Raw genomic sequence first — 21,259 nt, forward strand, 5'->3', positions numbered from 1 at the left:
TAATCTGTGCTGATGATGGAGAAGCTGTAGAACGCGCACGGGCCGCGAGCTCGCTGCCCTGCAGCCCCGTGGCCGGCGTCGTTTTGGCCCGCGTGCCTTGGTTTCCCCACCCCGCGTCTCTGGTGGGAGCCCAGGTGCGGAGCTGGCCGGGCCCCACGGTGCTCCCGGCCCCTGGTTGGGGCAGCAGCCGGCCGGGGGCAGGCCCGCGGAAGGCTTCCCCTGGCTCTCGGCAGGCCGGGGAGTGTGGCGGCGGCGGCACAGGCGTGTCCCGTGCTCTAGGTCCTATATCTCCTTCGACATCCTGCGGAGGGTGCTGCGCGACTACTTCGGCTACGACGTCTTCTACTGCATGAACATCACAGACGTGGACGACAAGGTACGGCTCCCGCATGTCGTCAGTAGAGCGGGTGACAGGGAGGAGGCGGTGCTCGTAGATGAAGTAAGGTGGGCTTCGGCCAGCTCAGGTCTCGACCTGATATGCACGGTGCGAAGCCCCTCGGTGTGGGAGCATCGCGGTATATACACATGACATCCTGTATTCAGACGTGTAGATGCCGTGAGAGACCCGCACGCCCGTGGTGCTTCGTGGCGGCACGGCCTGCGGTCGTGCGTGCTCTCATGTGTGGTGCGACGTACGGAGGGCCGGGAGGGGGCAGCTCGTTTCCTCAAGACCAGCACGGTCACAGGAGCAGCCTCGGCGCGGGCCTGCTGCATGGGGGCACGAGCCCCAGGTTCCGTCTCCTCTTTCCAGATCATCAGGAGGGCCCGGCAGAACTACTTGTTTGAGCAGTACCGGGAGAAGCAGCCGCCGGCAGCCCAGCTCCTGGACGATGTTCACGCCGCCCTGAAGGTGGGCCCCTCGCTGTCTGCTCCTTGACTCCTGACTGCCCCTAGAGCGGCGGCCGTCCTTGGTGGGCTTCACAGCGTGCACACAACTAAAGCCAGCTCCGTCGGGCCCCGGAGTTCTGACCGATGTGGTCCCCTGGCCGCCAGGAAGAGTGGCCAGGAGAGACACACCTGGACGGGGCTGTGCCTGCCGTGATGGGAGAGTGTCAGTGTCCGTCACGGTGGCACTGACGTACGCTTGCTCTGAAAATGCTCTGAACGGGCCTGCGGGCTCTTCCGTGTGGAGGTCTCAGCCACGCGGCACTTCCCAGGGCGACGCAGGCGCTGGGCCGAGCCGCTTGCATTGGGGGTACTGGAAATCTTCAAACCTTGAAGAAATTAGTTCTTTCCAATTTAATACTTTGTTTTGAATGACAGTGCTGTGAATTACTGTATTACTGGAGTGAGGTTAGAGTAAGTCATTCTGTTCTCTGTCCTAGGAATCGCTGTTTCAGTAGCTGCCGTAGTGATTACTGGTGTGCTTATGTGTTCTGTCTCTAGAAGAAATGCTAGGAATGGAATTAGAGCTTAGCAGTCTTAGGCCGACCAGGGGCGGGCCCCAGGTGATGCCCCCGTGACCCCGAGCACAGCATATGACATCAGAGAACCAGGCGGCGGGGGGGCGGCGTGAGGAGCGGGCCTTGAGGGTCTGTCCGCTCCTGCTGGCCTTGCCTCTCCGTCGGGGAAACTGGGCCCCCTCCCTTAGGGACGCAGACTTCTTTCTTGCACGCGCAGTGGGAGGAGCCCGCGTCTCCAGCGAGGGGCCCTGGGGAGCGCGGGGCGGTACTGAGCCACGTCTGATGGGTCTGCCCTTTCCTGTCTTGCAGCTGTTTTCAGTCAAGTTACGTGAGACCACGGACCCCGACAAAAAGCAGATGCTGGAACGCATTCAGCACGCGGTGAAGCTGGCCGCAGAGCCTCTGGAGAGGGCTATGCAGAGCGACCTCCCGGCAGCGGTGGCCGACGGCTGTGAGGAGGTGAGGGCTCTGCGTACCTGCCACAGCCACACCGTGGCGCTAGGGTGGCTCGCTGCTCGCAGGTTCAAGCCCGAGCTTCAGCGCCGGGGGCTGCGCGGAGGGGGTGGCCAGTGCCCTCCCGCCCCGCACCTGCCGCCTACCCCCACACCGTGTCCTCGCAGGACTGAGGGCCCATTGGAATGTGTGTGGCAGGTCATTCCAGAGTTTTCCAGCCGACTCTCCGGTGTTTGTCGGTGGCGCACCCGCGCAGAGAGCAGAGTGAGGTTGAGGTGGCATCGGGCTGTGGGGCCCCCTGGGCCGGCTCTCTCCCCCCGGGAAAAGTTCTCCCTCAGACGGGACGAGGGTACAGGGTGCCGGGGGCCTGGCTCTCTGCCAGCCTTTCCCGTGGGAGAGGCCGTCTGTCCCCTGGAGGCGGCCCTGGCCACAGTGGCCCTTCTCCTTCACGCCAGCGCCCTCTGCTGGCCACCCTCTTCACCACTCAGGAATCCAGAAACTCCGGAAAAGACGTGGCCAGGGCTGTCTGTCCATCCGGAGGCAGTGGAAGAGATGCTCCCAGAGCCCAGCCTGGCTCAGGCTTCCCTTTCCCTTTCCTCCTCACTGAGTTTAGATTGCCAGCTTGTTCTGAGCTTAATGAGAAGGAGTCTGGCATACACGGGCTTGGGGACGTGCACGTTCGCTCAGCGTGTCTGAGTGGGGCCTCCGCATTGCAGCTGGCCTTCCTTCAGTGGGTGTCCTGGGCCCAGCTGTTTCTCCCTCTCCTCGGATGGCAGTCATGTTCCCTTGTTACCAACAGTGCCAGTGTGCATTTTTTCTTAAGTGTTCCACTAATGCCCTTTCCTTTAAAAAGTATAGTAGAGTATACAGTTTGTAAAATTTACCATGTTAACCATTTTTAGGTGCACAGCTCAGGGCACTAAGCACATTCACGTTATTGTGCTGCCGTCCCCACCATTCGTCTCCAGGACTTTCCATCTTCTCAAACAGAGACTCTGTCCCCCTGAGACACCGTCCCCATCCCTCCCCCGGCACCCACTGTCCACTCTGCCTCCGTGAATCCGGGGACTCCAGGGACCACAAGCAGGGGAATCCTGTGGTGTCTGTCCTTTCATGACTGGTATCTTTCCCTCAGTACGATGTCCTCCAGGTTGTGGCAGGTGTGGTCCTCATGTTCTTTCTTCCTCAGACGAGGTAGTGCTGGCAGACGCATGTAGTGCATTCTTGAGCCGGGCTCTGACAGACAGTTGTGTTGTTTCCACCTTTGGGCTGTAATGACTAACGCAGTTGCGAGTGGGGACGTGCAGATACCCGCTCCAGTCCCTACGCTGGGTTCGTCTGTGCAGAGACTGTCAGAGTGGAAGTGCTGGCGGTGTGGCCGGTGGATTTTCAGGAGCCAGAGGAAGTGCCGTGCTGTTTTCCACAGCAGCACGATTGCAGTTGTCCGCATGCCTGCCGCACGGTTGTGTCTGTTGTTCCCGACGAGTGTGAGGCTGTATCCCGTTGTGGTTTTGGTGTGCATTTCTCTGCTCTGTGCATGAGCTGTGAGTTACATTCTGTCCATCTCTGGGTACGCATTTGCAGGAGTTTCTTGAGGCTGTAAACCTGGGGTGCCGGGCTGTGCGGTGTGTACCTGGGTAATCTGGGTAATTCTCCAGTCCCCAGGGCCACCCACGCATCCAGCGAATCTCCGGAAGGGTACATGGTGCTCGGCCTGTAGTTTTCCTCAGATCTGCAGGGTCTCGGGGATGCAGCCGGGGGGAGACTCCACGCACCGGGGACACGCAGCACACTCTCCCCCACCAGAAAACACGCGGCTGCCTGTGGGAGAGGTGTGTGCGCGGGGAGCCCGTCGGACCCTCGGTGCCCGGGGCTGCCTCGGGCGCAGCCACAGCGCCAACTCCAGAGAGAGCCGGTGGACTTTCCTCGTAAGCCACCCGTCTGCACGGACGCCACCGGGGGAGGGGGGCGGCCTGGGGGTCCCGGGCGCTCAGTGGGGCCCGCGGTACAGTAGCGCTTTCCTGAGCGTGTGCACAAGCGGCTGCTGCAGACACGTTCCCAGTGTCGCGTGAACGTGGGTGCCCACAGGCACTGCAGGTTGTCCGGTTCTTTCCTGTCGTCAGCGGGACACAAACTAGTGTGTAATGCCGTCATTACGGCGGCTTGAATTCGCTTCTCTCCCATCTCTCACGAGGTGCTCTCGTCTGAGCCCTCGTCTTCTGCCCCATTTTCCACCAAGCTGTCTTTTCCTTACGGGTTTGTAGGCATTCTTACTCCTGGATGCTCGTCCTTTGTCATTTTAGTGCGTTGCACTTTGTCCCAATCTCCTGGGTTTTTTTGTTTCACTTCCTTTAATAATGGTCTATTTTACTGCAGTCAAATGTATCAGCTCCTTGTTTTCAGACTTCGCATTTTTGTGTTCTGTGTCCGCTCTGCGTCTGGGTCTGTCGGTTCTCTTCTGTTGGTCACACCGCCCACCCTGGGCGAGCGTCACTCCGCTGTCTGAGGGAATACGTCCAGGCCTGTTGGTCCTACTGTTGTTCTTTGGGTATGTTTTGAATTCTCAGCTTGTCCGGTCCCAGGGGAGACACTGTCAGGATTTTAAACACTGTGTGGAAGCATCGTCGAGACCAGATGGTCCACTCCATTCACTCTCTGTGTTTCATCTGTTTTCTCTAAAGACCTGGTTTCTAGAGCAGTGTTCTAGGTTCACAGCAAGATTGAGAGGAAGGTACAGAGATTGCCGCTGTGCCCCGTCCCTCCTGCTGCAGCCTCCCCCACTCTCAGTGGCCTCCCCACCTGGCCCGTTGGTTACAATGGATGAAACTGCACGGACACAGCGTCCTCACCCAGAGCCCATGGTTGACCTTGGGTCCTCTCTTGGGGGTACGTTCTGTGGGTGTAGACAGATGTGTCATGATATCTCCCTACCCCTACCGTCTCATGCAGAGTAGTCTCCCAGCCCTAAGCATCCTTTGTGCTCTGCCTGTTCATCCCTCCCTCCCCGCAGCCCCCAGAGACCACCGATTTTTTGCTGCCTCCATGGTTTTCCCTTTCCAGAATGTGACAGAGTTGGAATCCTATAGTATGGGGCCTTCTCAAGTTGGCTTTTGTCACTAAATATACATTTTAGGGTCTTCCATGTCTTCTCATGGCTTGATAGCTCCTTTCCCTTCAGTTCTAGGTAATACTCCATCATCTGGGGGGACCGCAGCTCACTCATTGTTCCATGTGCTGAAGTGCGTCTTTGTTGCTTCCAAGTTCAGGCAGTTGTGAAGAAGCTGCTGGGATCATCCTTGTGCAGGTTTTCGTGTGGACAGAAGTTTTTGGCTCCTTTGGGTAAATGCCAAGGAGCATGACTGCTGGGTCATATAGTAAGAGTATGTGTCGTTTTGTAAGAAACCACGCACCGTCTTCCAGAGCAGCCACACCGTGTTGCATTCTCCCCGGCAGTGATGGGCGTTCCTTTGGTTGTGGGTTTCCCCGGCGTCAGATGTTTTGTCGGTGTTTGTATTTGGGCCATCCTGACAGATGTGTGGTGCTGTCTTACAGTTGTGGTTTGCGCTTCCCGCAGACACTGGGGGTGGAGCATCTGCTCATGTGCCTCTCTGCTGTCTGTGTGTCTTGGGTGTGCTGCCTGTTCAGGTCATTGGCCCATTTTTTATCAGGTGGTTTGTTTTCTTACTGTTGAGTTTGTATTTTTTGGACAATGGTCCTTGATCAGATATGTCTTTGGCAAGTGTTTTCTCCCAGTCTGTAGCTCGTCTTGTTTTCTTGAATCTTTCCCAGAGCAAAAATTTTTAATTTTGATGAAGTCCAGCACGCCACCTCTTCCTCTTGTGCATCGTGCTGTCCACATTGTAGCGGAGAAGCCGTCGGCACACATGAGCTCACGGAGGTTTGCTCCTAGGTGATCTTCTAGTTTTCTAGTTTTGCATTTCACTCTTAGGTCTGTGATCCACTTTGAGTCATGCTCCGGAAGGTGAAGACATCGGGTCTGGATGCATTGTTCTGCACGTGGACGTCCAGTTGTTCTGGCACCTCTTGTTGACAGAGCCTATTTGTTTTCTCTACTGAGTGGTCTCTGTTCGTCTGTCACGGACCGGGGGCTCTGTTTGTGTGGGTCTGTTTCTGGGCTCTCTCTTCTGTGCCCTTGATCTGTTTGTCTTTTCTTTTGCCAACACCACACTGTCCTGATGACTAGTTTTGTAGGAAGCCTTGAAGTCAGTGTCAGTCCTCCAACTTTGTTCTTCTGCAGTATCGAGTTGGCTCTTTTGGGTCTCTGCCTTCATAGAAACTGAGAATCCACTTGTTGACGTCACTGGAATACTGTGCTGGGATTTCGACTGGGATTGCACTGGATCCACGGATCACGTTGGGAAGAACTGACATCTTGACAATGTTGAGTCTCCTGTTTGTGAAAATGAAATAGCTTTCCGTTGACTTAGTTCTTCCTTGATTTCTTTCATCAGAGTTTTGTAGTTTTTCTCATGTAGATCTTGCACATGTTTTATTAGATTTATACCTAAGGGTTTCATCTTGGGGCGTGCTCGTGTAAATGTTTCTTGGTCAGATTCCCCTTGTTATCTGTTGGCATACGGTCTTACATCTTCCTGCCCAGTGAGTATGCCTTTCGTTTCCTTTTCTTGTCTTACTGCATAAGCAAGCACGTCCAGTGTGAGGTGGGAAAGGGGTGGCTAGAGGGAACGTCCTTGCCTCGTTCGGGGTCTTAATGGGAAAAAGCTAGTTTCTCACCATGAAGCATGATGTTAGCTGTAGGACTTCTATAGATATTCTTTATCAAGTTGAGGAAGTTCACCTCTATTCCTAGTTTACTGAGAGTTTTTATCACGAACGGGTATTGGATTTTGTCATGTGCTCTTTTTTGCATCTATGTGATTATGGCATTTTATTTTTTTAGTCTGTTGATGTAATGATTTACATTAATTGATTTTATACTGTTGAACCAGCCTCGCATACCTGTGATAAATCCCTCTTGGCCATGGTATATAATTCTTTTCGGACTTTTGTGGATTTAATTTGCCAGTATATTGTTAAGGATTTTTGCATCTATGTTAATGAGAGATATTGGTCTGTAGTTTTCTGTTCTTGTAATGGCTCTAATGTTTTTGTTTTTGGTATTAGGGTAATGCTGTCCTCCTAGAATGAGTTGGTAGTCCCTCTGCTTCTGTCTTCTGAAAAACTAAAAAAACTAATTTATTCCTTAAATGTTTGGTAAAATTCACCAGTGAACCCCTCTGGGCCAGGTGATTTCTGTTTTGGAAAGTTATAAATGATTGTTTAAATATCTTTAATAGCTCCTGGGCTTGTTCAGACTGTTTGTATTATCTTGCGTGAGTTTTGGTACCTTGTGTCTTTCAAGGAATTGGTCCGTTAATCCAGGTTAGCATACTTGGGGGCACAAAGTTATGTGTAGTATTTCTTTATTATGATTTAAGTTCCGTGAGGTCTGTAGTGATGTCCCTCTTTTGTTTTGGGTATTAGTATTTTGGCCTCTCTCCTTTTTCTTAGGTAGCCTGGCTAGAGGCTCAACAATTTTATTCATTTTCTCAAAGAACCAGTTACTGGTTTTGTTGATTTTTCTCTATTGATTTTTTGTTTTCTGCTTTAATTTTTATTATTTCTTTTCTTCCATTTTGGATTTAACTTGTTCTTATTTTTCTAGTTTCTTAAGGTGGAAGCTTAGATGATTGATTTTAGACCTTTTTTCTAATCTTTGCACCCAATGTTACAGACTTCTTCTAAGCACTGCTTTTCCTGCATCTCACAAATTTGTTTTCATTTTCATTTAGTTCAGAAATTCTTAATTTTTTCTCAAGGCACCTGCTTTGACCCGTTTATTCTTTGGAAGCATGTTGTTTGATGTCCATGCATTGTAGGGACTCTCCAGTTCTCTCTCTTACTGATTTCTAGTTCAGTTCCACGGTGGTCCAAGAGCAGACACAATGTATGATTTCTGTTCTTTTGAATTTGTTCAGGCGTGTTGTATGGCCCAGCCTGTGGTCTGCGTTGGTGAACATTCCATGTGAGCTTGAGAAGAATGTGTGTTCTGCCGCTGTTGGACCAGGTGGTCTATAGATGTCCATCAGACCCAGCTGACTGAGGGTGCAGTTGGGGTCAACTGTGTCCTTACTGATCTCCTGCCTGCTGGGTCTGGCCACGCCCAAGGGAAGGGTATTGAAGCCCCCAACTACCTTCACGGATTCATCTGTTTCTCCTTGCAGTTCTGTTCGCTTTTGTCTCGTGTAGTTTGATGCCCTGCTGTTGAGCCCATGCACTGGAAGCACCACCGTCTTGGAGAACTGACCCCTTTGTTCCGCCAAGCTCTTCTTTATCCCTGATGACTCTTGTCACTTTGAAGTCTGCTCTGTGTGAAACCAGCTACTCCTGCTTTATTTCGATTCGTGATAGCATGGTACATTTGTCTCTGTCCATCTACTTTTAATCTATACGTTTGATCTGCCTGACTCTTTGATTTGGTGGATTTAGACCACTGACATTCCCAGTGGCACGGAGACAGCTGGATTCCTAACCTCTGTGTGTATTGTTCTCTATTTACCGCCCGTGTTCCTTGTTCCCGTTTACATCTTCCACTCCATTTCTGTCTTTGGTGGTTTGGATTGAGCATTTCACATGGTTCCACTTTCTCTCCTCTTATGGCACATCAGTTATACTTTTGGAGTTTTTTTTTAGCGTTTGTTCTAGAGTTTGCAATATACACTCACAGCGAATTTCAGTCCACTTTCAAAGATGCTTTACTGCGTGGTCCTGGGGTGCTTCACAATAACAGAGGGATCTAGTCCTGCTTCCTGTCCTCATGTTGTTGCTGTTGTTCGTCTTACCTGTCTGTAAACTCAGGGCGGGGGGGCTGTGTGTGAATAAGGTGTGTGTATAAGTATGCAGATTGATCCGTTCCTCCTGTTAACCGTTTTGAACAAACTGTTACCTGTTAGATCGATGAAGAAAAACTAGAAGTTTTGGGGCGCCTGGGTCGCTCAGCCGGGTGATCATCTGACTCTTGGTTTCAGCTCAGGTCATGGTCTCAAGGTCATGAGCTCGAGCCCCGCAATGGGCTCCACGCTCAGCAGGGAGTCTGCTTGAGGTTCTGTCTCTCTCCCTCTGCCCCTCCACATTCACATTCACACACACTCTCTCTCCCTCTCTCAATACATAAATACTTTCTTTAAAAAAGGAAAAACAAAAGTTTTCATTTTACTTTTGCGTCTTCTTTCCAATGCTCTCCCTCACTGTGCAGACCCAAGTTGCTGACCTCTATTGTTTTTGTTCTCTCTAAAGGACTTCTTTTCACATACCTTGCAAAGCAGGCCTACTGGCAACAAGTTCCGTCAATTTTTGTTTGCCTGAGAGCCTTTGTTTTCCTTTGCTTTTGAAGGATAAGCTTGCAGGGTCCAGAGTTCTAGGGTGGCGAGTGTTTCCTCTCGACACTGAAGCATCCCCTACGTCTGTTGCTGATAAGCTTTGTGAGGACGGATCGGGTGCAGTTCTAATCTTGTTCCCCTATGGGCAAGGTGCTTGTCCTCGGACTCCTTTTGGGATTTTCTGCAGCTTGCCTGTGGATTGTCTGGGTGTCCTGTCCTGCCCGAGGTTCCCTGAGCTTCCTGTGTCTCCGGTTCAGGGTCTTCTGGGAGCGGGGGGCTCTCATTCAGTGGGGTTCATATGCCTCTCTGCTCCTTCCTCCTCCTGTCCCTCTATTGTCCCCACGAGCACCTGTTATTCTTTTGTGCTTATGTCGTGGTCCTTGGCCATTCTGCTGAGTTTCTTTCGGTGTCTGAACGCGGGCCGTCCGCTGGGTCTCGTTGGGTCCCTGAGGAGGTGGGCCGTCTGCTTTCCCATTTGGGAGGTTTCTCTTCAGCTGACCTCAGGCTCCGAGATTCTTCTGTCAGCTGCGTCCACGCTATGGATGACCCCATTGAAGACGTTCTTCATTTCCGTCCCAGTGTCGTCGATCTCTGGCGTCTCTTTCCTGTTTTCTTAGGACTTCTGTCTGCTCACCTTGCCCGTCCGTTCTTGCCCGCGGTCGGCCTGATGCAGTGTGGCCCCGAGCGGGCTCATCCTGGTTGTTCCAGACCCCTGGGCTGAGAGCCGCGGCGTCCCTGCCGCGTCTGGCTCTGCCGCTGCTCTGCGCCTTCAGATTGTTCTTTGCCTTGTTGTTTATTCTCAGTAGCCAGATGTGAGGTACTGAGCAGAAGGGTGTGCGGTGGCCAGGCTTGGGGGTGGCCCGCGTGCCGTGTGTGGGACTCAGTCTTCAGGGTGTCACGCCTCTGGACCGAGCGTCCTTGAGGGTCCCCCACGCCGCTCACCAGCCCAGAAGCAGTTAGCAGGGCTGTTCTACCTGGGGGCTGTTGGTGGCAACGCCCTAGCTGCCCCTTCCCTGTCAGCGTCGTGCGTACAAATGCACCCACGCGCATGTCCTCACTGTGTCTTCCACATCCACTTTCCCTGCACTTTCTCCCTCTACCCCTTCTTTGAGCTCTCGCCCCCGCAGGTGGGCCACAGACTGCCTGCCTGTCCTCACGTCCCTCACTACTCCGGTGCACATGCTGGAAACCCCGGGTTCCTCCAGAGCCAGACCTCAGGGTCCCCCCAGCCTGCAAGGCTCAGGCCGCGGCCGTGACACATCATATCACAGGTGGACATTTCTCCTAGGTGACACGGGTGCTGCGGTGACAGGACAGGTCCGTACCAGCACTGCACTGTTGTGGTGCGTGACATGGGGCTGGCATCTTCGCTGGATGGCCCCTGACTATCGGGGCGCCATGGCCTTGACACCTCCCTCTGGGAGGGCGCTCCACCCCTCACCTGACGCATCTCCAGCGTCCTGGCCATGGACGCCCTGCTGCACACTGGCAGCAGCGAGCTCTCTGAACGTGCCTGGCAGCCTCCCATCCACGGTCCGGTGTTCGTTTCAGTGCTGAGCCGCTCACAGGCGCGTCGTGGTCTCGCGGGGACGGCAGCCCCTTGGGGAGCAGGGCTCTGCGTCGCACACCTTGAGTTCGAGGCTGCAATTAACGCAGACCGATGACACGAGGATGGTCCTGTTAAAACGCGAACACACGTGTGGACGTTCGCTTTCCTTCTCCTCAGGCGCTGTTGGCAGAAGCGAAGGACTTGCTCTCTGACTGGCTGGACTGCGCCCTCGGCAGTGAGGTCACTGACAATTCTATCTTCTCCCAACTGCCCAAGTTCTGGGAAGAGGAATTCCACAGAGACATGGAGGCCCTGAACGTAAGTGCGGCCGCCGAGCCTGTGCTTGCTCTCTGCGCCCCGGCGCCCGAACGGCCTCACACCGGCCAGGCCGTCTTCCTAATCGCACGCCGAGTGCAGTTAAGTGAGAGCCGAGGGCACGGGGGCTTCTCGGCCAGCCCTTAGCACTGCTGCTTCTGCTGCTTTCCTGGGGCGCGCTCGTCTGAGGCCAGCGTTTCAGGCGGAAGAACTGGGACCTTCTCTGGCCATCCACAGGTTCTCCCTCCAGACGTCTTAACCCGAGTTAGCGAGTATGTGCCGGAGATCGTGAACTTTGTCCAGAAGATTGTGGACAATGGCTACGGGTGAGCTGAGGGCCCTTGTCAGGCCGGGGTACCATTCAGGGGAAGGTTTGCCAAGGAAGGCATCTCTCTGTCTCTGAGAGGCGATGTGGAGCAGGGAAGCCAGTGGGAGTGTGGGCGCTTGGCGCTGCCGTCAGCAAGTCCATACGCCGGGCGGCTGAAGCAGCAGAAACGGATTTGCTCACAGCTCCACATGGCACATGTCTGTGGCTGCCAGCATGCCCGCGGGGCGGGTTCCTCTGAGGGCCTGGAGGGAAGGCTCTGTCCTGGCCCCTCCCCTTGGCTTGCAAACGGTGGCCGTCCCGTGGACTTCTCACATGTGTCACTCTGCACGTGGGCTGCGTGGGCTGCTTTTGTGTCCCCATGTCCTCCTCCTCTGCAGACAGCTGCATACGAGTCACGCTGGTTTAGGGCTCACCCTGATGACCTTGCTTTAGTTCTCGGAAGACCCTGTCTCCAAGTACACTCCTGTTGGGAGGTGCTGGAGGCTAGGACCGTACGGACGGATCTGGGGAGGACATGGTCGAGCCCGTGACCTGCCCGTAGCAGCACGCCTTTGCACGCTGACTTCCCAGCAGGCCTCTTTGCTCCGTGCCGCTGGGCCCGCAGCTTCAGGGTTGTGTAAGAGAGCTCTCGGGCTTTCCTTGGTGTTGGCCACCATCGAACAAGTGTTCAGCCGTGCAGGTGTCATCTCTTTGTTCAAGGCAGCAAGGAAGAGCAAGAGGGTGGTGCTGGCTGTGCCCAGCCTGCCCCCAGAGCCCCCAGCAGACTTGGTGGTGCAGCCCGGGGCCTGGGGCCAGCCCCGCCAGGTGGGCCTCGGGCTGTGGCCACGACGCGGGTGCTGTAGGGGGCACCCGCCTGCCGTCTACCCGGGTGCCCACAGCTTAGACCGTGAGCACGGGGCTTTGCCTGGTGAGTGTGGACCTGCCAGGTGTCTGGAGGTGTCGGCCTCGCCGTGTGGGCGGTGAGAGCGCGTGTTCTCAAGTCACCCCCCGGGGCAAGTGTGTTCCCTCAGGGCCCTTCACCGGCTGTGGTTCCACACTCTCTGCCACAGCCCTGGTCTCTGGTCCTCGCACGAAGGGACATGTGTCCAGAGTGAGCACGGTGAGAAATCACCAAGAAATGGATGCATAAACGGAAACGTGGTGTAAACCACGCACGGCTCCTGTTCGCGGCGCCCCAGCTCTCAGAGATTGCTTCCCGCCTCGTGGGGCAGACGAGTGTCCACTGAACAAGGCGCAGAGTGTGGCGCTCCTGGCGTGGGCCCGGAGCAGCACGGGTTCTCCGGAAGTGACCGTGCCTCCTCTCTCTGCCCCACTCAACACGATCACTCAGGGCAACACGAGGTTGTGTGCCAAGCTGAGTGCCGTGGGCTAGGCCAGGCTGGGAGAAGGCCGATCGTTCCGGGCTGGAATAATCCAGAGTGTCCTGGGGGGCAGAGAGCCTTGGCTGGGCAGGTGGGTAGAATGTAGCCAGAGGGCCTGGTGGGACTGTGCCATCACCGAGGCGAGGACCCCGGCAGGAGCTACAGAGTTACAGGACACGAGGCAGAGGGTCTGCAGAGGGACCCGCTGCCTGGCGAGCAAGGAGTTGGCCTCCATGGTGTGAAGTGTCCTTGTCAGTCCTGCTCAGCCTGCATAGAGGCCGTGGTTGTGAGTCGCCACGTCATGGGGCCGCTAAGTGGCTGAGCCAGCCCTGGGCACGGAGGGCAGAGCAGATGGCCCGTGTAGCCCTTGGCTCTTTGGGTCGTCCTCCTGTGAGGGGCTTTGTTCTGTCTTTGGATCTGTCCCCCTTTCCCACAACCTCGTTCTTACTTTTCAGCTATGCCTCAAATGGGTCCGTGTACTTTGATACAGCGAAGTTTGCTTCCAGCGAGAGACACTCCTATGGGAAGCTGGTGCCCGAGGCTGTTGGGGACCAGAAAGCCCTTCAGGAAGGGGAAGGTAAACTAAGCCGGGTGATGGTGGGGGCGGGGGGTGCTTCCAGCCTGGGCAGTGCGGCCTCTCCCCCTTCCCCAGCCCCAGCCATGCCCCTGGGCGCCTGGGAGCCCTGCCTTGTTCCCTTGGGATTTTAGAGAAGCAAAAAAGCGAGTGTATCCAACAGGATCTTGAAAGCACAGCAGACCTTGGGCCCAGGTCCACAGGGCTGCTGTTTGTTGCGCCGAGAGCACCTGTGGGTCAGGGTGGGATGTTCTGTGCGCCAGTGCGTCAGACCCCCGGTGCCGGTGTGTTAGCAATATGCCTGTTGTGACCTGCTGAACGAGGGCACGAAAGCCGCCCACACAGGGGCGGCAGGCAGCCCCCTTGGCAGCTGAGTTCCCGCTTTGGGGAAATGAAAACCCCAGGGCCATTTCGATTGAAGGCAGAGTTTCAGTACCCCCACACAGAGGAAGTGGAGTCCCAAGATGTGCTCCTTACAAGTTCCAGAACGGGCGCCGTGAGTGGGGGAGCAGGCACCTGTTCTTACAGAGCACTTGTGGCGGCGCTCGCTGTCTGCCACGGGCTCAACTCTGCACGGTTACTTTGGAAGGTGCCCCGGGACAAGCCAGGCAGGAACTTGGGGCAGGTCCTGTGTGAACATCTCAGTTCTGGGTGTGAGTGCGGCGGGGGGGGATGTCACACCGTAGGGTCCTGTGTGAATGTCCCGGTTCTGGGTGTGAGTGCGGGGGGGATTGTCACACCGTAGGGTCCTGTGTGAACGTCCCAGTTCTGGGTGTGAGCTCGGGGGGGGGGGTCACACCATCACATCCTGTGTGAACGTCCCGGTTCTGGGTGTGAGCAGGGGGTGTCACACTCTCATAACCCAGGCAGTACCTCATATAGCTGTTTCTCATCCCAACGAGTGACATGCATGTCCCAGCAGCCCTGTGCTCATCGTGATCTGGGTACAGCTACAGCTGACCCTTGAACGATACAGGTGTGAACTGTGTGCAGATCGTTCTCGACGAGTGCAGCTCAGTACTGCACATGGGTTCCTTCTGGTTTTCTCCGTGACCTCTTCTTTAGCTCATGTTCTGGTTACAACAGTGTGTGATACGTGTCGTGTGTGCGGTATGTTCCGTGTGCTGCTCCCGCCGTCGGTGGGGCTCAAGCCAGCAGTGGGCTGTTCGTGGTTTCAGTTGGGGAGGGGTCAGCCCCGCCAGCCCCTGCCCGGCGTTGTTCAAGAAGAGTCACCTGTATTAAATGTAGACAAGAGACTTCCTCTGGACTAGGCCAAATTAGGTTCGTCTTTCATGATGTTCTCTCCACCCTTAGACTTTGAGGGACTCTGGGACAGACCACAGAAGCTGCAGTCTTGGGGTGCAGGGGTGGGTCTCACGTGGCCGGGGCATGTGCTGTTTACCCTCCAGTGTTCCTATAAGGCAATTTGGCCATAAAAATGTTTGTACTTTTTGATCAAGTACTTTCATCTTTGGGGCTCTGTTAAGAGAGTTCAGAACCTCACACAAGACCGCGCAGAGATGTGGAGAAGTGATAGACTAAGGTGGTTCAGTAGCATCAGTACCAGACCCCGGGGCATCGGAGGCATTTGTCAGAGTAGAGGAGGCATCTCCTCTGAGGGCAGTCGGGGGCTTGTGTGGGCGGCAGCACGGCCAGCCCTGGGAGGCAGACACACCTGCCTCCGTGGGTGGAGGCGCCATGCATGGCCCACAAGCTGGTGGCATAGCCAGACTGAGGGTCACAAGACCCACAAGGATTGGGGTACACAGGAAGCAGGGCACTGTGTAGCAGATCGGGACTTGACAGCACAAATTCGGGCAGGGCCCCTCACTTATGCTCACATAGGACCCGCACTGGCCGCGGAGGAAGTCTCCGTGGTTCCCCAGCAGTTGCTTGTCACGCAGCCCGCGTCGTCTGCCCATGACACACTGAGCCAGATGACACACTGAGCCGGGTACCGGCACTAAAGGGACACGGATAGGGGACACACCCGTTGACCGTCACTGTTGAGTGACACCACGGGGGACACTGTGGCGTGGCACAACCTGCCACTTAGGGCAGCCTGTGGTTTGAATTAGTAGTTAACAAAGATGTAAGATGGGTGGGGTGAGCTGCCAGAAAGCTTGTGAAGGCACAGTGGGGAGAACAGGAGATAAAGATCGGAGACAGAGAAGAACGGAAATGATGGAAGAAGTCAGCCGCTGGTTCTTTGCAAAGATGAATGAAATGGAAAATCGTGTGGCAGGACTGGTGCATGAGCTCTGACGATTCACAGATATGTCCAGACAAAACCGCACATGACTAGAGATGGTGCAGGGAGAGCGGGCTGCGCAGCACAGGGAGCGCAGACTCGGGGCGGCCGGCGGGGGGGCCACGGGGAGTCCCCCTCCAGTCAGGGGGAAGGAGAGCTTCAGAGACGGGAATGCGTGCGCAGCTGTACGGTAAACCTCGCTGTCTGGCCGCAACTGGGTTCTTGTTCTTGTTCTTTTTTAAGTTTAGGTAATCTCTCCAACCAGTGTGGGGCTCGAACTCACGACCCGAGATCGAGTCTTGCTCTTCTGACTAAGCCAGCCGGGCCCCCCTGGAGTTCTTAAATATCGCTTGTTCTTGGACCTTTTTCTTCCAGACTGATTTTAGAATTGCTTTGCATTCCCGGGACGAGAATAGTAGAATCCAACAGCAAGTACAAAGGGACGAAGAGGGACATGCCCTCCTTTGGGGACAGTCCCGTTTCCAGGGCGGTGTGACCCCTAGCACGAGGTCCTCACTGCAGGGACGCTGGAGTGCGGGGACTCTAGTAGAGACGGGGGCCTGGAGCCGTCTCAGGACTCCTGACGTATGTGGGGTCACGGGGGTCGCCTCTAGGGAGGGAGATGAGAAGTGACAGCAGGGGAGCAGAAGGGATTGTGTGACTCACTCTCACTGAAAGAATCTAGAGCAAATAGCCGGTACCACCAAAGTGACGTGTGTCAAAGAGTGGCAAACGGGCCGTGTGTGGAAGAGGGTCCTCTTGGCTCTGTTGCGGAATTTCTCAAAACAGAATTATAAGTCAGATATATTCATGAGTAGCTGCGTTCATAATAGTGGAAATTATCTGCCACACATAGCGTGGCTAAAGGATGTCATGGCACCACATGAAACTGTGTCTGCATCATTGGTGCGACGTGGTGACCTGCTCGCGAGAGGTTGGCACGGGCACAGGTGGAGTGTGTCCTGCTGCTTGGGTAGGTCTGGTTAGTACCCCGGACGGCTAACAGCAAGCATCCCTTCCCTTCGTTTATGATCGTGGCATTTTTTCCTGGTTCTTTCTCATATTTTCCATGTATCCTACTTGGTGCACCCGTGTTGTAGCCGTGAGGTCTGTTGGAAAAACGTCCTCAGCATGCTCTCCCTCTGACTGCTGCCAGGGCGGCTTCGCGGTTGCCTGACTCCGCGCTTGAAAGGTGACCGTCCTTGAGGTCGGGCTGCATTTGCAACCCTGGACACTAGGCGGAGTCTGTCGTTCCTATTCCGGAGTTGTCCACGAGGGGGCGACAGCATGCAGGGAAAGTCGCATTGAGGCCACGCACCGGGGATGCCACTGAAGGCCTTGGCTCTGCCCCCACTCACCCGGTCGCCGCGTGAAGGGGACTGACTGCTGGTGTTCATTTTCACGGCCGCTAATGCGCTCCACAGGTCCTGCTATGTGGTCCAGAGAGTCTCCTACCGTGACTGGTGATCGTGCCCTCCTTTCCCATCGCTCCCGCCCAACACAGGCCGGTCCAGCCCCGACTGGCCGTGTCTGCTTTCCAGGGGGCCCTCGTCCGGGAGCCCTACTTGCCCAGGAGGAGCAGGCATGTCCTGATCTGCTGCATCCAGGGCCGCAGGGCCACACCCAGCAGGAGCCACTGGTCCTCAGACACTGGGAGCCGTGCAGCCTGTTGGCATGAGACCCCACCCATGAGAGCTGCCACCGTCCTGTGGCCTCACCCCTCAGCCCCGAGCGCCGTGGCTTACCCCAACCCGGGCCGTGGCTGCGGGGGGTGTGGGGGAGAGGGCCGTCCGGGGAACCGGCAGGTGTGGTTCAGGCCCGGGGAGTCGGAGTTTATACGTGGTTTCATACACGATGTTCTGGGGCGGCACTGACACCCGGTCGTAGTGAAGCCGTGGGCTGACCAAGGAAGTAAGTGGAAATTTGAAGTGTTGGCCAGTAGCCCCCAGAGGCGGCCTTGCAGTGACACAGTTCTGTCCGCCAGGCAGCACTGGGTGACCTGCTTCCTCGTGTCCACAGGTGACCTGAGCATCTCGGCAGACCGCCTGAGTGAGAAGCGGTCCCCCAATGACTTCGCCCTGTGGAAAGCCTCCAAGCCAGGCGAGCCGTCCTGGCCGTGCCCGTGGGGAAAGGTGTGCTCCCGGGAAGGCGCGGGGCTGCACTGGTGGGCGCACCCTCGCTGCCACGGCACCTGTCTGCCCTGTCCTGGGAACCCAGACGCCAAAGAGCCTCGTGGGCCTTTGGGCACGTGACTTCCCTTCCGGGACTCTGCCCGTGTGCAGCCAGGGTGCGGGTGGATGGACTGCCTCTGAGCCCCCGTGTCCTCGTGGTCCCCGCTGCTGGAGGCGAGTCCACCCTCTAACGTTCCCTGTGACAACGGTGCCGCTGGCCCAGAGCCGGGGGGAGGGGGTCTTGGCACCTGCCTCTGGTCCAGGGCTGGGCGGTTCTGGGGGTGACGTGAGCCTCAGCCCCGCCTCGGCCTGCAGCATGTGCTGGGACCTTGACAGCAGGGGCTCCCCTGAGTTGTTCACGTTGGAACATAACGTCTGTTCCCATAAGGCCCAGAGGTTTTGAAGGTCATGAACACGGGGCAGTTGAAGGCCTGGACCGAACGTAGGCCGGTCGGTTACGGGCTTGTTTGCGTCTCTAGGGGCGTCCGGGATGGCACATCGAATGCTCTGCCATGGCGGGCACTCTTCTGGGAGCCTCGATGGACATCCACGGAGGGGGCTTCGACCTCCGCTTCCCCCACCACGACAACGAGCTGGCCCAGTCAGAGGTAGGCAGAGGCCGGGGTCGCTGGGTCACTGTGTCCTCTGGCGGGGGCTCTCGACTTCCCTCCATCGTAGCGCAAGCAGCCGGGGCACTGTCAGCGAGGTGCTGAACACAGCCTGACGCCCACATCAGGGTCTCGCTGGTGGGATTTGAACCCTCATTGTTCGGTCTGATTTCCCGCACGAACAGCCTGAGCACTGGCAGGAGACAGGCCTGGATCGGACCCGGCCGTTGCCTCTCGGCTCACTGGTCCAGGGTCATCCCTCTGAGCCCCAGTGGCCCCAGCTCGAGGAGGGAGCCCCCTTTTCTGCGTCACCGGGTGAACAAAGTGCCCGCGGAGCGCCCCGCCAGCAGAGGTGCCTTGTGGTGCCCCGACCTCGCCCTCTCGCCCCTTCCCGAGCAGGCCTACTTTGAGAACGACTGCTGGGTCCGCTACTTCCTGCACACGGGCCACCTGACCATCGCCGGCTGCAAGATGTCCAAGTCACTCAAAAACTTCATCACCATTAAAGACGCCCTGAAGAAGCACTCAGGTAAGCCTGAGCACCCCCCAAAGACCCAAACGTCCCTCTTCGTGGAGGCGCGGTGGAGGTGGCGGCGGCTGCTCGGGAGGCTGAGGTGACCATGGTGCTGTCTCCTGCTCCAGCACGGCAGCTGCGGCTGGCCTTCCTCATGCACTCCTGGAAGGACACGCTGGATTACTCGAGCAACACCATGGAGTCGGCCCTGCAGTACGAGAAGTTCATGAACGTAAGCACCCCCCACCCCGCCTCTGCTGCAGCGGGATCATTCCCACTCCGTGTCTGCTGATGGGGAATGGGGCGCAGGTGGCAGCAGCTCTACTCTCGGGGGCAGTTGGCACTGCACCTCTTTGCTGATGCCCCTGGTGATCTGCTAGCGTTAGGCGCCCATGTTCCTCTCATCTCCGGGGGGCGCGTTTCCCGCACACCTGTTGGCTGAACCATATCCCAGGAAAAACCCGGAACATGTTCGCGTCTCGAAGGGGAACTTCCACTCTCTGCGGCCGCTGGTGCGGTGTCAGCGCTGTGGTTTATATGAAGGAGACGCGCGTCACCACGATAGCGTCTCTCAGATGGTGCTCGGGTGGGAAAGTCGTCTAAATGCTGTTAATCCAAATTTTCTGGTCTTAGGAGTTTTTCCTAAATGTGAAAGACATCCTTCGAGCTCCCGTTGACATAACCGGTCGGTTTGAAAAGTGGGAAGATGAAGAATCGGAACTGAACGAGAGGTAGGAGACTTCTCCCTGGGGTCTGCGAGCACGCCCGTGTTCTCGCCGCAGACCCTCCAGCGGGGAGGAGGCCGTGGCGCCGTGGCTCCCGTCTGTGCAAACCCACACCCAGAGCGTGCTGCACCTACGCGGACCACGTTCCGGCCGCCGGACCGCTTGGGCACGCGTGCACTCTGTTACTGCCTGACGCTCCCATTCCTCTCGTTCAGCTTTTATGACAAGAAGGCAGCGGTTCACGAAGCCCTGTGTGACAACGTCGACACACGCACGGTCTTGGAAGAAATGAGGGCTCTGGTCAGTCGGTGCAACCTGTACATGGCAGCCCGGAAAGCCGCCAGGAGAAGGCCCAACCGGGCTCTGCTGGAAAGCATCGCTCTGTACCTCACCCACATGCTGACGGTAGGCGGCCCTCAAGCCGCAGCCCCTGTGGCGCCCTCCACGTGCACGCGGGCAGCGGGCCTCGGCCGTGACCGCGGAGGCCTCGGGTGGCACGGCAAAAGCAGGTTATAAGGCTGACACCTGCTCCCGTTCTTAGCTCCCGCTGCACTCCGTAGCGTTAGTGTGCACACGTGCCGGCTGTCCTTGCTGCGGGCGCTCTCGCCTCCCCGCCGCAGAGAAGCAGAAAGAGCGGCCGTAGGCCGAGCCCGGCGCATGCGGCGCTGCACGCTCTGCGCACCTCCGTGCTGACGGGGCCTGGCGTCCGGTCGCTGTGGGCCACCTGTCAGGACCTCTTGACACACTCATCCTGCACGTCTGTTTCTCTTCGTAGATCTTCGGGGCCATCGAGGAGGAAAGCTCCCTGGGATTCCCAGTGAGAGGACCTGGAACCAGCCTTGATGTGAGTAGAGCACCCCTCCTCACCCCTCCTCCCTCCTTGGGGGTCGCCCTGCCCCTGGGAAATGGTGCCCATGTCATGGAGTACCCTCCTGCCTTCCACGCCTGCTCCCTTCCCTTCCTTGTCCTTCTCCTGGGCCAACTCTGTGGACATTTGGAGGCCCACATTAGGTCCCACCTGCTCTGGACCTTCCAGACTGAGCCCTGGGGATCGCCTGGACCTGGCTGGGGAATTGAACCATCAGGTGTTCCTCCCATGTGTGCAGGCTGAGCCTTGCTCCCTGACCCACCGTTGGGGGTGCTTGTGCCGCTGCGTGCTGTCTGTGAGCTCAGTCCCAGGGCGGCAGGCTCTCTGGGACCAGCTTTGAGCTGCAGCCACATGGTAATGGATTCCGTGCGCTCACGTCCTTGCATGTGAGGATTCAGGTAGCATGCCGGGCCGTGCGTCTGGTGGGGAGAAAGTTCCTCGTCTGTGGCCCACGTCGCCCTGGTTCCGTTGGTTTCTGCTCCACGGGGACCCTCCCTCGTGGCCCATCTCATTCAGGCTTGTCTCCGACACTCCTCAGGCTTAGTCTTTAATGATCTGATGAGAATGCACACGGAGGTGTTTAGATTTAACTGATTTAAAGGAAAACAGGAAGCAAAGACAGAGCGAAAAGGCAGTCTTTTTAGAGTTCTGTTTCCGGACGGTGGCCAGAGTGATGAGCCCTCTCCTGCAGGGGGAGCGTATAGCCATCTCCCCAGGAGCTGGCTTCTGAAGAGAAACC

The 21,259-nt window shown here is 56.6% G+C and overlaps 1 protein-coding gene across 3 annotated transcripts in view; it reads left to right on the top strand.

Moving 5' to 3' along the window:
* The window catches only part of CARS1 (cysteinyl-tRNA synthetase 1), a 47,812-nt gene that overhangs the window by 14,517 nt on the left and 12,036 nt on the right, over positions 1–21,259 (top strand). For all 3 annotated transcript variants that reach the window (XR_006775083.2, XM_045770696.2, XM_045770695.2), the window contains 13 exons: positions 280–376; positions 752–850; positions 1,713–1,862; positions 10,983–11,123; positions 11,358–11,446; positions 13,265–13,386; positions 17,654–17,766; positions 18,285–18,413; positions 18,813–18,942; positions 19,056–19,159; positions 19,561–19,658; positions 19,868–20,057; positions 20,428–20,496. Coding sequence is in view for 2 of the 3 variants with exons in the window: in XM_045770696.2 (XP_045626652.1) it covers positions 280–376; positions 752–850; positions 1,713–1,862; positions 10,983–11,123; positions 11,358–11,446; positions 13,265–13,386; positions 17,654–17,766; positions 18,285–18,413; positions 18,813–18,942; positions 19,056–19,159; positions 19,561–19,658; positions 19,868–20,057; positions 20,428–20,496 (1,531 nt within the window). In the remaining variant the exon portion in view is untranslated. The remainder of the gene's footprint in view (positions 1–279; positions 377–751; positions 851–1,712; positions 1,863–10,982; positions 11,124–11,357; positions 11,447–13,264; positions 13,387–17,653; positions 17,767–18,284; positions 18,414–18,812; positions 18,943–19,055; positions 19,160–19,560; positions 19,659–19,867; positions 20,058–20,427; positions 20,497–21,259) is intronic.

This window comes from Ursus americanus, chromosome 24, assembly GCF_024610735.1.
Source record: "Ursus americanus isolate L20-20 chromosome 24, mUrsAme1.1.p, whole genome shotgun sequence".
In the NCBI taxonomy this organism is placed as follows: domain Eukaryota; kingdom Metazoa; phylum Chordata; class Mammalia; order Carnivora; family Ursidae; genus Ursus; species Ursus americanus.